At 37.0% G+C, this 17,161-nt stretch overlaps 1 protein-coding gene across 1 annotated transcript; it reads left to right on the top strand.

Annotated features, from left to right (window-relative positions):
• Positions 1–5,953: 5,953 nt before the first annotated feature.
• On the top strand, positions 5,954–15,227 carry slc25a55b (solute carrier family 25 member 55b). The gene is made up of 9 exons (XM_026944900.3): positions 5,954–6,068; positions 7,061–7,186; positions 9,629–9,684; positions 9,854–9,944; positions 10,075–10,193; positions 10,882–11,071; positions 12,203–12,357; positions 12,620–12,695; positions 13,652–15,227. The coding sequence occupies exons 1-9, from the start codon at positions 6,049–6,051 to the stop codon at positions 13,803–13,805; spliced, it is 987 nt and encodes a 328-aa protein (XP_026800701.1). The 5' UTR covers positions 5,954–6,048; the 3' UTR covers positions 13,806–15,227.
• Positions 15,228–17,161: the final 1,934 nt, after the last annotated feature.

Here is a 17,161-nt window from a genome sequence, read left to right as displayed (position 1 = left end):
GGAGTCTCATAATTTATTTTTGAAAAATAACCCTTAAGGGTTCTTCAGTTGTCCCTCTGGGGAAGACTTAAAGGTTCTATGTAGAGCCCTACAACAATGTTTTGTGTTTTTGTAGTAATCAGAAACCATTTTCTGGAAACTAAAAACCAATAATTAGCCAATGAGCCCTTGGAGCTGGAGCTGTTAGGCCTCTTGAATGGGTTATGATGAGTTAATCATGATACTAACAATGACACTGAACTGCCGTGCTTGATGTAATCTATATTTGAGAATATTCTTGCTCTTGCCAACAAGCCTCTATGCTTTCCGGCTTTCAGTATTCAGACTGTTGCTGTCAGGCAGATGTTCCTGTGTCAGTAAATGACCAACATGCGTCATTTACAATGCCCTATGCATCTAAAATAACAAAACTATTGGAGGCATTGGCCCTGAAACTGAACAGATAGTTTTAGATTTAACTTTCAGTTTCTCAAAATGTCAAAGGAACTCATTTTACATATTTGTCTTCACATACCCTGTTAATCCTGTTCTTCTTTTTTTTTAGATTTGGTTTTGAACTCCCCCCTTGTAGCTTTTGTCATCCCCATTGTAAATATGTAAATGCCTTTGGGAGAGAAACTCAGAAAGGCTTTCTACATTGTTCTCGTACATACCTACATGCATTTCAGTTTGAGGATATAAAATGGTTTTCCTCAAGTCTAAATTACCAAAACATCAATCAGTCATTCTCATGGCTAAGTTCTTCATTCACAAACCTAACATGCTGAGTAAAAATAAAAAGCTGAGTAACATCACTGTTGGTGTGCTATGCACTGAATTAGTATTATAGAATTAGTTAATTAGTATTATAAAATTATATAAAGATGTTAATTTTATTAAAATAGAAAAAAACATCAGCATGACAGCTGGATTTTAAAGCAGTGGCTTTTGTTTAGCAGTATCATGAATAAAACCTTCGGTATGCAGCTGTTAGGGCTCTTGGATGGGTTATGCTGAGTTACTGACTGCCGCATGTCATTACTGTTACCATGGTGCTAATATTACCATCCTGGGGCAATACTGTAAATCGGGGGTGTCCAAAGTCCGGCCCCAGGGCCAAATGTGGCCCATGGAAAGATGTTAATTGGCCCATGGCTTCTCAGGTAGAAGGTATGATAGGTGTCGGCCAACACGTTGCTATTTTTCCTTTCACCTGATGGTGGCAGCAGACTGTGCCATCACAGATAGCTAAAATGCATTTTTCTCTGACTGCATCTGCAAAAAGAATGCTATTTAGTCATGTCTACAGACAAAAAGCGTAAAGTTAAGAGTGAGAAGGAAGATTTCAAAAGAGCTGAGTGAAAAGCAGAATATTTACATGAATTTCAGAGTTTCTTAGTGTTTGGTACATCCCCTTTTTGCTTTAAAGACAGTGTGCACTGGAGCTGCCATGGACTCCACAAGTTTGTGCAAAACCTTATGATCCAATTTAGATCAAATCCATCAGAGTGTTGTCTGAACACGTGCTTTGATAGAAGAGATTAGGCATGAAGAAAATCTGACCTTTTATGCAAAGCAGTTAACATGGTCAACATCACACATTTGCATACATTTAAATGGGAACCAAGAAATGGTGCAGAATCTTGAATAAAACATTTACCTTCTTTGTATTAAATATTTCAAAACCTTCTGTTTATTTCCAATTTGAAACGAAAGTTTGGACACCCCTGCCGTAAATGAATATTTCTATTTGTATATTTTCTGTTTCTGTTCCAGTGCAGCTCTGCAGTCAGGAGTTACTTTACTGCCCTTTAGTGGTTATGAACATGAAATGCATGTGTAATTTTAGATCTTTTTATGCTCTAGCTCACAGGAGAGCCCCTTGTACTGCACAATTTAGTGTTTTCCCTGCCTTAAGACACCAATAGAGCAGGGAAAGCACTGAATTGTGTGATACATGGGGTTCTCGAGGACCATGGTTGGGAACCTTTTTTCTAAAGTCCCACCCCTTTTTACTTTTTCATTACCTGTACAGTATCAGACTTCAACCTTTTAGCACTGGGCTTCAACCTGACACTACTAATACACTCCTAACCACAGTGATTAAGGGTTCATTTATTTTTAATGAATTTAATAGAGGGATCGCATTGTCTACAGGATTATTTTATGACTATAGTGACTGAGAGCTTATTGTGTTCTTAAAGAAACAGTGTGCATAATTTTTTTGCATTTTCATTAACTTTTTTATTGAACCCCTTCTGGTTAGTAAATGAGCATTTATGTGCCACTTTAACACAACTGTCTGTATTAAAAGTCTGAATATTATAAGTAGCTAAGCCAAACAAATGAAAATTTGGTCTATGCAAATCTGAGGAACCTCCCCAAGAAGTCACATGATGGTGTAACTAGGGGTCATGTGTGATTAATGTTGCTTTGTCCTCTATTTTATAGTTACAGAGCACGAACTTACCAACTGCTGATTAGCCAATTAATTAGCAAGCTAATATGTAACTACTAAAAAGTCAGTAATAGTGTAAGGTTATGGTTTTCTACAGACTTCTTTGTGAAGCAGTATCCTTTGTGTATGTTCTTTAAAGTTTATTCAACAGCTGTATGACCTGTCAGGATGAAATCTAATAAGAAAAAATAACTTGACCCTGAACATATAATATGTATTTTATGATATGATTATAAAGCGTCTGTGGCTGCGTGCTGATGCTGTTAGAAAATCCCATCATAGAAGAAGCAGTGGGTCATGTTTCAATCTGCCCTAGTTTAACTCAATCATCCCCTCTATATTATATTACACATCTTAAATTAGCCCCCTTCAGTTCCTCCCCTTAGTTACTGTTGTTCTGCACTAATGCTTTAAATCTTCCTGTTTGTGTACTGACAGTAGTAGAATTATAGGGGAATATTTTCTGCCTTATATACACTTCATACACATTTACACTCACTTGTCTATAATAATGAATATTTTCAGTATACATTAGACTTGAGACAGAATCTGATTCAAAGTCTGTCATGGAGCCGGTGCCATGAGAAATGATGTTACACATACAATATTGTTTAATAATTTAATAAAAATTCACAATTGCAAATCCATTTGTAACTTTGTAGTTTAGTTTTTATTTTTCATTTTCTTTAGATTTTAAACACACCCTCCTTTTTTTCCAAGTTAGATGTTCAGACAAAACCTGAGCAATCATACAGTTTTTTTAAATTTAATTGAGTCTCAACAATAGTTATAGGTCTGATTATTCAGTAGTCATCAGACTATCTGTGCTAAAAAAAAAAAAAAAAAAAATATATATATATATATATATATATATATATATATATATATATGTATATATATATATATATATATATGTATATATATAAATCACCAAATAGGTATTTGAAATGTTGCCATTTTTATTAACTGTTAAACCCAAGTATCAAAAACAGACTCCTAAGGGACTTTATGCTACTATTAACAATCATGATAGTAACAGTGAAACAATGAACAGCCGTGCTTGATGTAATCTATATTTTGAGAATATTCTTGCTCTTGCCAACAAGCCTCTACGCTTTCCGGCTTTCAGTATTCAGACTGTTGCTGTCAGGCAGATGTTCCTGTTTCAGTAAATGACCAGCAAATCATTTTAAATGTAGTTTTGTCCCCTGTGTCTTAAATAACAAAACTATTGGCTGCATTGGTCCTGAAACTGAACAGATAGTTTTAGATTGCACATACCCTGTTAATCCTGTTTTTCTTCTTCTTCTTTTTAATAGATTTGGTTTTGAACTTCCCCCTTGTAGCTTTTGTCATTTCCATTGTGATTATGCAAATATGGAAATGCCTTTGGGACAGAAACTCAAAAAAGGCTTTGAAGATATAAAATGATTTTCCTCAAGTCTAAATTACCTAAACATTAATTTATTGATGTTATTTAGATTGTTATTTTCATGACTAAGTTCTTCATTCACAAATCTAACATCCATGTAAAAAGCTGACTCTTTGTGAAGTCTCGCTCTGAGCACGTCAGCAGAGACTTCATGAACAGTCGCTGAAAAGTCTGGGTTATTTATGACTGAGTGATTATGAGCTGATTGGAAACAGGTGCTTGTGATTGGAACTCTGGGGAAGTAGAACCAGGTAGAGGATCATGTGACAGGCTGAGGATTGTGGGATATGTAGTTTTTGTTGTTATGTGGTGCAGTCTGTCTGCCTATCTATCTATCTATCTATCTATCTATCTATCTATCTATCTATCTATCTGTCTGTCAGCCAGTGAGCCAGTCTGTCTGTGAGTCTATGTATGTATGTATGTATGTATCTATCTATCTATCCGTCTGTCTGTCTCTATATGTGTCTGTCTGCCTGTCTGTGTGGCTATCTATGTATGTATGCATGCATGTATCTATCTGACTGCCTGTCTGTCCGTCTGTCCCTAGTGTGGGAGCATGTGTGTTGTATGATTATCTTTGCTGAAATGGTGTGGTGTGTCATGATCCTGCTCTGTTAAACCACATTGATTGTTGGGTGCCATGTCGTTGGGTGCCACAGTGCCACTGTGTGAAGGCGTGGTGAAGAATATCTAGTCTACTACTCATTATAAACCCTGCCCAAAAGCAGTATGTCAAACACATTACATGGACAGTGTTCATTTTTTCACAATGACTTACTACTTGGGTGGAACTTCCAAGTATGCAGCCAAGGCTATCTCTCTGGTGTACTACATCCCATAATTCCACAATGTGCTCATATTCATACAGAAAAAAGGGGACAAAATCCTCCTCAAATTTCATTCAGCTCATATGAAATTATATATTTCAGTGTAAATGTATTTCAGTGTATATAAATAAAACGTTTGATAAAATAATTCAATTAATTTTAATTTCAATTAAAAAAATACTTCATGCATGGTAAGGAAGAGAAAAGGTATTCATAGTATATTCTATTAATGTTATTTATCTATTTACTGCCAGTAATGTTTTTACTAGGGATGTGTTGATATCGGTCCAGTATCATTAACATTCAAGCTAGCGATAGATATTAATTCGATTTTAGCCTCCCATTTAATATCATGACTACCCCCATATAACTTTATAAAAAGAAAGAAGATAACATCAACTGATGAAGGCTATAGGAGTGGCCAAGGCTCGAATTAAGAACATGACAGAACATTCTTCTCTTACCTCCTCACTAACATCACCATAACGACCATTATCTGTTTATCACTAACATCAGGTAAGTTAGCTAGCCAGATATCTTGGCACGCAGGTTCTGTGCGTAATAGTCGCTCTCATTATCTTGCTATCTGAAGAGCAAATCAAGATTGATTGGTTCAAAGTCATTGAAGTGTATTTAGTGATGTGTTAATCTGATCTCACATGTAGCCCCGCCCCAGAAACAGTCTGATACAGAGGTACTGACGACATCTCAGTTTTAGATAAGAAACTGTGACCTTATGTATAATCTCATTCTTCATATAGTGATCATTCATAAAGATTTTCAACTATTCATTAACAGGAATGAATGAATGAATATATGAATGTGTGTGTGTGGGAGTGGCATGTGGTGTAATGTGTAGCCTATCAAAGATAGCTTAATTACTAGTTGTGTTGTAATCAATTAAAAAAGCTTGTATTTATATCTTGGCCCCAATGTCCTGACAAAGATAGTAATATCTGACAGTTTAAACCTTGTGGGAACATTTGGCTGGTGCCTATGAGGAAAACTATTGTTTTTTTTTTTCACAAAAACTGCTGATTTTATTTAAAAACTTAAAATAGTTCAGGTTTAGATTTAGACATAGCATACTATTACTTAGCTGCATTAATAATGATGTTAATAAAAAGTCCCCACAAAGATAGTAAGACAAACTTCTCTGTGTGTGTGTGTCTGTGTGTGTGTGTATGAGTGTGTGTGTGGGGAGGAGTTATACTGCATAGCTCTGAGCTGTAAGGGGTGTGTGTGTGTGTGTGTGTCTCTATATAAAGCCCTGCCACATTGTCAGTTTGCTCTGCTCCTGCCTCAGACCCCCCCCACACACAACACACACAACCTGACTACGAGTAACCATGGCTCAGCAACCAGTCAGGTAGGAAAATCAAATCTAATGAAAATATTTATAAAAACAAACCTGATTAATTTCAACTATCTATTTAGTGTGTGAAAGCACAGTAATGTGTAATCTTATGTTCATATGGGTTTAAAATATGAGATACTGCAGGCATGATATGTACTTTTATATCCCTGAATTTCAAGATCTTGCAAGCTGCTGCATCTTAAATATGTTTAACAAACTTTTATAGAATGTCAGGTATGAAAAGATTGAATTGGACAGAAAAAATATTGTATAATACATTTCATAAAGAAAGGTTCTGCATAAATAAATAAATCATTTAGGTCAATGCAAATCATACATCAACAGTATGTATATGCAGTTAAACACAGGTTCAAACACAATGCATTTTCTCCAGTTTCTTCACATAGTTTAGTGTGGAGTATTAACCTGGAGGGCAAGAATGAAAAATTTGTGCTGACACACCCGATATCAGCAGTAACCTCACACACATTTTAGCAGTAACTACAGTAACCTCTGGTTTTTAGCAGAACAGCTGTTCTACAGTTGAAAACCTTAAAGGCAATAACACTTATTCAAATTTATTCAGCATTTAGACAAATAAATGATATAAACGATTTGTGCAAAAGTAGAATTTTAGCGTTCAGTCAATCAGCTGCTCTCAGGAAAAGTGTAACATAAGAATTCCTTGTGATATCTATCGATATTGTATCGTTACCCCGACTTTAAATCAGAGAGTAAGATATACTAAAGCCTACTAGACAGCTAAAGGTCAAGTTAGATTAGAATTGATCTAATTCTATAATAAATTCTTACTGAACTGGTAGCCTGGTAGAAAATAATGTTCTTATGAAAATAAAATTCTTATGTTTTTATTCTGTTCACACAGAATAACAAATCCTGCAAAGAACACAAAAACACATTAAAACATGCAAGTACATGTATAGTTAATACAGCTTAACTATAAACCAATGTAACTGTCATTGCTCTGTTTTTTCCTCCGTCAGTCTTCCTGCAAAACTCATTAACGGAGGTGTAGCAGGGATGGTCGGAGTCACGTGTGTGTTCCCCATCGATTTGGCCAAAACGAGACTTCAGAATCAACGCAGCAGCCAGCAAGTGTATAAAAACATGTACGATCACATTCTCACTGTGTTTCGCCCTAAAGCATTGGCTTATCTTTACAACACACCCACCCATACACACACACACACACACACACCACACAATGCACACGTTTGAATAAATTATATACAAAAGCACACAGATACACCTTGTCAAAAAAAGGTCAAATCTGGATGAAAGGAGGGAGAAAAGATCTGAGTAGAAAATGAACGGGTCAGAGCAGGTTTCTACTACAAAAAAAACCAAAAACTGGTTCTGCAGAAGCAGTTTCCTCCCATTTCATAGGGGCAGCTTTCCAAAGAATGGATTACGGCTGATGTAATACCGCTGTGTATTTTATCATCACACCAACTTGTGTGTGTGTGTGGGTGTGTGTATGTCTGTGCCAATCCTTTAAGCTATGCCTCTGTCCTGAATGCTGTGTTAGACTTCATACAGTATGTACACCAGTATGTCAAGAATTATACTTTGGATTAATTACAGAGTCATGTGATCACCTGTCAGTCAAATTCTCTTGTCATATTAGCTTGCTTCACTTCTATGCACAGTATTTTCAGTTAGAGTGATCTAAAATATGTAGTGGTTAAAACCAAACTTTAGCGTTATTGTGGCTGAGAGGTTTTTTAAGTCTTCATTTTGAAACAGAAATCACTATCTACTCTATCTAGTAGCAAACTGACACTGGCCCAACATCTATTTTGGGTGGCTATGTTGGCCCCTACCTATACAACAGTCAGCAAATATTAGCAAAGAAGCTCTTTTAATAACAACCCTGCCAAAGTTGATACATGTTGGTCCAGAATTGGCCAGTTGGATTTAAAGGTGACTGAAAATCTGTCAGTTTGAACGTTGGCCTAATGGGCAAAATTACTTTTGGTCAACATGGGAACGGCTCATACTGGCGTAACATCAGTTTGTTAACTAGCTAGTATAAATATCTGTTTTCAGCTCTGTATCAGTACATCCAGTAACTGCCATTTTCATATAAAAGCAGGAAAACAAAGCTGTTCCTTGTTGTCGATGGATGTTGATAGCTGTTGATAGATGTTGCTTAACATTTACATGTTCAGTTCACATTTACAGTATATTTGTGAATGGACCATAAATTAGCAAACATGCTGCAGTATAACAAAGGGAATTGCATGTGTGGTTGCTGCCACTTCTGCCTTCTCCACCCCAGTTTTCTTTTTTTTTTTATTACTATTTTAAAAATGAAATGCAAAGAGTGTAACATGAGATGGCAGTATCTCAGGTTGCATTTGGTGTACTGAAATCAGTGGCATAGCCAGGGATTGACTGCAGAGAGGGATGAGGAAATATACTAAAGAAAATTACTACATGATCTGTGCAAATGTACTGATATAAATGTGCCATGCTTATGTATTTTGGGTGGATGTCAGACAGCAGTAGGAGCAGTGATGACATGAATTTGTTATTTAATCATTTAGGGCTCACTCTACCTTCAGCCAATCTCGCCATATTAATAACATTGCCATAAAATACCTTTATGCCAGTTCCACTGAAAGTGATTCAAATAGCATGCTAGTAGTAGGGGGGAAATATTTTTTTCTTTTCCTGCACTAAACCTCTAGTACTTGATCAGATGTCAATCTATGTAGCTAGCTAAAATTCATGATTCCAACTACTTAATCCTGTTATACCATATTAGCTGGTGTGATTTAACACACTAAGGGACGTGTTTGACATTTGTGGTGCTTAAATATGGACAAATCATAATGATGACTTGATCAAACAACATTATTATAGAGCAATTCCTGCGCAAAACAATATTATTTGACACAAATATGCATCAACTCTGTTCATGTGTTATGTTAACCAGCCAAGAATAGACATTTGGAACTGTCATAAAATATTTCTGGGGGAGTTCAAACCTGAAACCACCCCTACTTAGCTATGACTCTGACCACTGTACAACATACTGCTATCGGGTGGCGTTTATTATGTGTAATCTGCAAAATTCTACTATATCTACTATACTTACACAGTAATAATTTAAACTGTCACATAGCATTTTCTGTAGTTTAAACACTTTTATGGTCATTGCACAATCATGTTATATAGCCAGAAGGTTGTGGTCACCTGACCATCACAGCCATATGTGGTTCTTCCTCAAACTGTTGCCACAAAGTTGGAGGCACATGATTTACTAAAACGTCTTTGTCTGGTGTAGCATTACAATTTCCCTTCACTGGAATTAAGAAGCCCAAACCTGTTCCAGCATGTTGGTGCCTCTGTGCGCAAAGTGAGCTCCATGAAGACATGGCGTGCCAAGGTTGGAGTGGTCAGGTGTCCACAAACCTTTGGCCACAAGGTGTCCACAAACCTTTGGCCATATAATGTAGTTTCATAGTAAAATTATGAAGGGTAATGAAAGTATTTTGAGTACGAGTCCTCAAACCTTACCGTAATGTATGTTTTTTTCTGATTAGGATGGACTGTCTGATCAAGACGGTTCGGTCTGAAGGCTATTTCGGCATGTATAGAGGTAAAAACATTTCTCCAATAAAGCTAAAGCACTGTTCACTAATATAAAAATCAAATAGTGTGTTCTGATTGGCTGAGAGCAGTAGAGTGTATCATAGCAGGTTATTAAACATTACTGTTAGTGTGTGATATGTGATATTATTAATAGTTAATTCTCTGTGTTTCTACAGGAGCAGCAGTCAATTTAACCCTGGTGACCCCCGAGAAGGCCATTAAACTAGCCGCTAATGACTTTTTCCGTCATCAGTTCAGCAAAGGAGAGTAAGTTCATCCATTCAACCATTACATCTAATTAGCTTCCCCTTAGTATGTGGTACATTCATGACGGCTCAGTCATCATGTATTAGATATAAACTAGATTGTAATAAATGTCTTTTTTTTATCACTGCAGCTCCAAATTGAGTGTATTTAAAGAGATGCTGGCAGGATGTGGAGCGGGAGTGTGTCAGGTGATCATAACCACACCCATGGAGATGCTCAAAATTCAACTTCAGGATGCAGGAAGGCTTGGTGAGACAAACATTAATATAGGCTATATGCAGTTAACTCAAAATTATTGGCACCCCCTAAGCATGGCATGCACTATATCTTCCAGTAAAGCAGCTCAGCCATTGCAGCATGTCAGCTACCACAGGCACACTAACACTTCCTCCTTTTATAGGGTGTCATTACTTTTTTCCTGATTGAATTGCCAGGCTTTATTTGTCTTAATTTATTTTGGACATTTTTTTTACAAGTCATTAACATGAACGTACTGAGTACTGAGATTATTTTCATTAAATTTGTCTGTGTGATTGAAATAAATAAATGATTTAAACTTGACAGCATAATCTTTATATAAAATAGCAGTAACCCATCATCAAACTGATCAATCGAGGTTCACATTATTGAGAATTATTATACTGTACATGAGTATACATGAGGCCCAATGTACAGAAACTGAAAAATGATTTTGTACCATAAATAGTGCATTTTCTTTTCTGAAAAAAAAAAAAACCCAAAACAAAACAATATGTTTTTAATTTTTCTTCAAGACAATTTGTGGGCATTTATTTTAAATGTTCTGTAGGGGTGCCAATAATTCTACCGCATATGATTACATTCTCACATTTTCACTCTTCACTAATATGAGTAAAATATAGTGTGTTCTGACTGGCTGTGTGTGTTGTATTGTGTGTGTGTTGTGTACCTCCTGCAGTGGCTCAGAGGAATGTAGCTGTGATCCCGGCTCTGAAGCTCGGAGCAGGGAGCACGGTAATAAACTGTGCCTATAGCCTCGGACCAACCACACACATCAGAAGAACCTCGGCCATACAGATCACACAGGAGTTACTGCGCACTCACGGAGTTCAGGGACTTTATAAAGGACTCGGAGCCACGCTAATGAGGTACCCCGAAATAGCCAAAAGTGTCTACAACTTCACATAGCTGAAATGTAGTCAATCTGCCAAGATATGGTTAGTTTTGAAGTTTGCTTCTTTAGTTTTGTCCTGGAGCTACCAGACTAATGTGGCTAACAAGTAAGGGAAGCTTATAGCTACTAGCATCATCTGAATCACATATTCAGTTCAATCTGTACATAAATATTTTTTTAAATAAAATGATGAGTCTGTATTAAAAAAAAAAAAATACATAAATCAAATAGGAAGTTTACACTATATAGCCAAAAGTGTGTGGACACCTGACCAATCACACCCATATGTGCTTGTTGAACATCCCAATCCGGATTTAGTCCCCCTTTGCTGTTGTAATGACCTCCACTCTTCTAGGAAGGCTTTAGATGAGATTTTTGTGGGGAGACCCACATATCGGTGTGATGGTCAGGTGTCCACAAACCTTTGGTCATATAGTGTATAATACTTTGGAAATCTGGATCCGCACCTCCTACCTGATGCTCTACCGCAGTTTTGACTCTGAGACGTTCTTTTGTCCATTTTGATAAATAAGAGTATGTCAAAAGCTGAAGCAAGCCTGCTTGAAATAATTAAATCAATAAAATCTCCGGACCAGTGTTAACTTGTAGCTATAAGCTAAAGAGCCAAACTTCAGGGAACAAAAATGTTTCGGCTGATCGGCTACATTTGGGGTAAAGGAACATTGTGTACATTTTAATTTTAGTTAAACTGCTTCTTTGATTTAAAGTCAAGTCCAAAATTGATTAGACCTAAAGAACTCCTTGTATGAACTTGATTTGTGTTGTAATGCCATGTTTTAGTCACATACATACTTACGTCCTTTTCGTGTCGTCACTTCATGATAGCAGCTTATACGATGAGTAAGGAATAAAATACGATGTGGAGTTACTGTTACTACACCAAAGTTATTATTTTTCTAAAATATTACATCCTGAAGAAGTGTTTCATTCCTCTTATACCACAACAATTTGTCAACAGTTACATTTTTTCCTTTGTCATATTTTTAACCATTTGTAGTACATTTAATGTTGTGCAGCGTCCATGAGACAAATCAGTTCCTGTTATTGTTTACATGCTGATCCTTGTGTTGTTGTTTTTCCTCAGGGATATTCCATTTTCCGTCATCTACTTCCCGCTGTTTGCTCACCTGAACCAGCTGGGAAAACCATCAGGGGCTGAAAATGCACCATTTTATTGGAACTTCGCTTCAGGTTGTGCTGCTGGATGTGTAGCCGCTATCGCAGTCAGCCCCTGTGATGGTAAGAGTGTGTTTGTGTGTGTTGGCATGCGTTTTAAAAATGTCCCCACAAGGATAGGAATATCTGACGCATGTGATCTTGTGAAGACATTTGTCCGGTCTGTAGCTATTATTTAAAAAAAAAAAAAAAACTAAAAGATCCAAATGGTTTTATTTTGGTTAAATTTAGTTCCTTACATGGAGATGAAAACAGAATGTGTGTGTGTGTGTTACCTGAATACATTGCTGAGACTAAAAGTATGTGTGATGTTTCTCTGTGTCAGTGGTGAAGACGCGGCTGCAGTCGCTCAATAAAGGCGTACATGAGGAGACATACAGCGGGGTGATGGACTGTGTCAGGTACAGTTACCATGACTACAGACACCACGTACGATTCACCATCACATAACAATATAATATAAACACACTACACAACCTTAAACATGATAACTGGTCTCAACTAACTATGATTGCTAGATAAGGTGGGCTTTCCAGTTCTTAAGCAGCAAATAATGTCACAGTATGTTGGCAAATTAGGTGTTAACATGAATGTTGTTGAAGAGTGAGAGGCACATTTCTTTATATTAAATACTACAAATCTGTAATTGGAAAAATATTTAAAATTTGGACACTCCACCTTATTTTAAAAGTTATAATTACTACACCTTGGGAGTAGACCTGATGTAATAGATTGGGATTAGCAGTCATAGTCTAGTGGTTAGCATAAACTGGTGAGATTAGTGGTCATAGCTTAGCAGTTAGCAGTTAGTTGCAGTTTAACAGTTAGGGGTTGGGTTATCATAGCTGAGTGGTTTTAATATAACAAGCAGGATTAGCATAGTTTTAAAGATAGAATTTATGGATTGGTTAGCAATGATACCGTAGGTGTTAGCATTTATTTGGTTGTAGTTTAGCAGTTTTGTGTAGGGTTAGCAGTTGTAGCTAGTTAGTTACAGTTAGTCAATTTTGCTTCAATTTAGCTTTGTAAACTTAGATAGTTATTGCCTGGTTAGTTAATTGTACCTTTGTGGTTAGCTGTTATAGGTGGGGTTGGTGGTTTTAGTGGAGTATCTCAGTTGTTAACATTTAGGCTTGGGATTAGCATCATATCTTAGTGATTACAGACATTGTTGGAGGTTACAGCTAAGTGAGTAGTGGTTGTAGTTAGCACTTTGTGTTACACTCATAGCTTAGCAGTATATCATTAACTTATTCATTCATTCATTCAAAAAAAATTGCTTGAAATCAGTTTGGCTTGATTTTACACTCCATTATTTTTCTAAAATGTCGCTTCTTGTGTGCTTGTCTTCTTGCAGTAAGATCGTTCGTAAAGAAGGCCCCGCTGCTCTGCTGAAGGGTGCCGGCTGCAGAGCGCTCGTCATCGCTCCGTTATTCGGCATTGCACAAGTCGTTTATTTCATCGGTGTTGGGGAATTCGTCCTGGGACAGTTTCCCAACTTCAGAATCTAAATGCCAAAAACCCAGACACTGGAACCACATGAACATTAAAGATGAAAGTCTGTGGCAGCTACACTGTGATCATTTGGAGAATGACGTGGTGTGAGTTTGAGATTTTCTATGGAAATGCTAGCATTAGTATCTTACAGGTGGCTTTATTCAGAAGCTGACACAATGTTGTTTTTTTAAACATTTTTTAAAAATATCTCCAGGACCAGCCTTCGATTTCCCTCAATGAGGGAAGAGATGCCTTGGACACTATTCAGTACTGTTTTTAATATGCCTTCATCAGCTTCCCTCGAAGTATATTTTCTTTGAATTATACAGTTCTGTGCGCTTGCTAAATAAGTTTAAGTTATACTCCAAAATCTATAGTGATGTAGATTTGATCCCTCATCTAACAAACTTCACTTCTCATCAAAGGGAAGTGGAGAAGGGAAGTTGACGAGGGCTTATTAAACACACTACTGAGCCAAAGCCCCATTGTCTTCTTCTCGCCTGCCTGTCCCAGTTTGTCTGAGACTTCAGAGGGGAAACATTACATTTCAGTGGGCAGCCTTGGACAGAGGTGTTTCAATCCTGTCTAAAGTGTGTAGTCCATTTTCATGGGTGTGGTTACGATCCCTTTCAAACAGAGTATCCAAAAAGCTCAGAATTTCAGATGCTGCTTGGAAAAAAATATTGACTTGAGATTTGCAGAATCCAGGATTGCGATTTTTGCTATCTGTTCAGACCAAGTCAGGAAAAAGGTGTAAAGATAATTCATATAGAGGCTCCCAAGTGGTTCAACAGAAAAGCATCGCCCTATTGTCATAATATCGCGAGTTTGAATCCAGATGATGCCACAGCCATCTGTGGCCAGGAGCCAAGGGAGCAAAATTGGCTGGTGGGAGGGATGGCTTACTCTCTCTCCCCTGTCAATCACAGCGATACTAGCCAATTAGCTGGCTTCATATGTCTCAGAGGAAGTACGTGTTAGCCTTCATCCTTCCCGGTTGGTAGTTGTCGTAAGATAAGGGAGAGCTGGTCGGTGGATGGGAATTGGCAGGTGACCAAACTGGGTAGAACATGAGGGAAAATCCGCCCACATGCATAACTCATTTAAATATGTATCAAGGTATTTTCTCTAACATTACAGTGTTAATCAGTGACCTACCTCAGAATCACTCAGTCAGGTCAAAAGGTCTGAATTAACCATTTTTCTCAACTGAGACATGTTTATCCATATTAGAGCCCGATACCAGATATCCATATTAGAGCCCTAGACAGGCAACCAAGTGTGCACTACATACACCCCTGTGTATTCAAAATTCTTTTAATGTCACAGAATAAAATGGGTGATGTTGTATTCTGAATAGAATACCATTTAATTTTATTGTACTCTTTTGTGAAGATGTAAATAAAAACCCAAAGTTGTACCACATGAGTCCATAATACACTGTGAGCTGTAGTTTCTTATGTCTTTATTGTGTGTTTGTGTGTGTGTGTGTGTGTGTGTGTAAGCCATTATTAATCCTGCTTCCAATCGTGCAGTTACTAGCAACTATCTACGATATTTTCTACCAAATTTAGATGGTTCTATTTTCCCAAACAATAAAACATATTAATAATTTAAACCACAGCAACTCTGACCTGGATAAATGAACGTAATAAATATGTTGCGCATCTTAAAGTGAGCACTCATTGTGCTCCCATATTAATGAATATGGTCTTTCTTTGTCCCACGGGCTTCATATCTGACAGCGCACTCCTGCAACTTTTTTGCTGGGTTCTGCGAGATCCCAATCCAGATGCACACTCAAGGCTAACTCGAGGCTAACAGGTTCATCAAAGATATCATTAACTAGAAATATGTTCATGTTGGCTAAATCTGAAATGTTACACAATTACCTAATGTTTCTTGAGTTAAAGCTAATATCAGGAATGTGATTAAATATAATTTATCTGGATACTTACACATGAAATATCTCATCATTACATATAAATTGTGATGGTAATCACATTTACACCATTTAGCAGATATAAAATATATCCTCATGCTAGAAAGAATAGATCAACATGTAAGCATGGCATTAAGCTGAAATCCTGTTAGAGAGGAGTTAGTAATAAAATAAGTTACTACACTGTGAAAACAGAGGACAAGTTGGGGTTTTTCCCTCTGTCTTTATGTATTTGGTGCTTATTTGAAGTGCTTCAGTGCTTATTTGAAGACAAACATTAACTCAGCTGTTTATACAGCCAGTGAAGTTCATTCCACCACCTAACTGTCAATACAGAGGAAAGAGAAACAATAGATTTAAATGTTCGTAAATGTTTGCTAGGCATAAATGGTAATTTGCAAGTTGTAATAAAAACAGTTGAAAACATGGGAGACAAGCAGAATTTTTGCTGACCTCTGGGCTTGCGTTTATTCAGTCCACGCTTTTCAGTGCCCTTTCAAATACTCAACAAACCCAAAACAACTCAACCAAAAACGGGTCAGTCCTGGACTCGCAGCTTTCTCTCTGTCAAGTTCAAGTTCGTGCTTTAGTGTCATTTGTGTGTGTGCGTGCGTTTGTGTGTGTCTTGCATGCTACGCCAACTATATCACACTCACTCTCTCTCTCTCTCTGGTTACGGCAGTTACTGAACGCACAAAGAGACACAAATAAGTAGACTGGTGGTAATAAGACACAGGTGAGAATCATCACACCTTACCTGCCGGTTCGACCCGCCTCCTCTGCTGTACATTACTTTCGCGATTTTTTTTAAATGAAAATTGATTGCATAAAGTTATTTGAATAAAAACAAATCTCTCAAAATAATTTCTCAAACTCAAAATTTAGAATGTACGTCCATATTTTACACTGTGGATCTTACCATAATAATAATATGAAAAGGTAGATCTCTTGTCATAGATGTGTGAACACCCTTGCTTTTCACAGTGTGAGTGTCCACGTTGATTTGACGTCACTCCATAAATGGGGAAGGAACGGGTAGAAGCCTACCCCAAGTTAACGAGTTGAAATTTCAAGTTGAGGGGGTGTTTTCAGTGTTTTTTTTCCTGATCGTATACAGGGAATTACAAGTTGCAACTTCACCTTGAACACAGCATTACAGGTCTTTCATTTCTAAGGATCCTGCTCATGTTACTTCTTTTTTTCTCACATTGTATTTAAAACAACAGAAAATGTATGACAGTATCTAAAACATCAGTTCTCACACAGGGACTCCTTTAACTGTAAAACAAAAATCATGGATCCCCTCAGATTTATTTTACAAAGAAACTGTTGAAAAAATTGGCACATTATTTAAACTTTGTTCATTTATGAACTGTTCACTCACAGAACCTTTTATTTTTTTTTTTATTAAAATTGTCATTAAATTGA

This window comes from Pangasianodon hypophthalmus, chromosome 16, assembly GCF_027358585.1.
Source record: "Pangasianodon hypophthalmus isolate fPanHyp1 chromosome 16, fPanHyp1.pri, whole genome shotgun sequence".
NCBI lineage: Eukaryota > Metazoa > Chordata > Actinopteri > Siluriformes > Pangasiidae > Pangasianodon > Pangasianodon hypophthalmus.
Note: the sequence above shows the minus strand (reverse complement) of the source record. Positions and strands in the feature narration are given on the sequence as shown.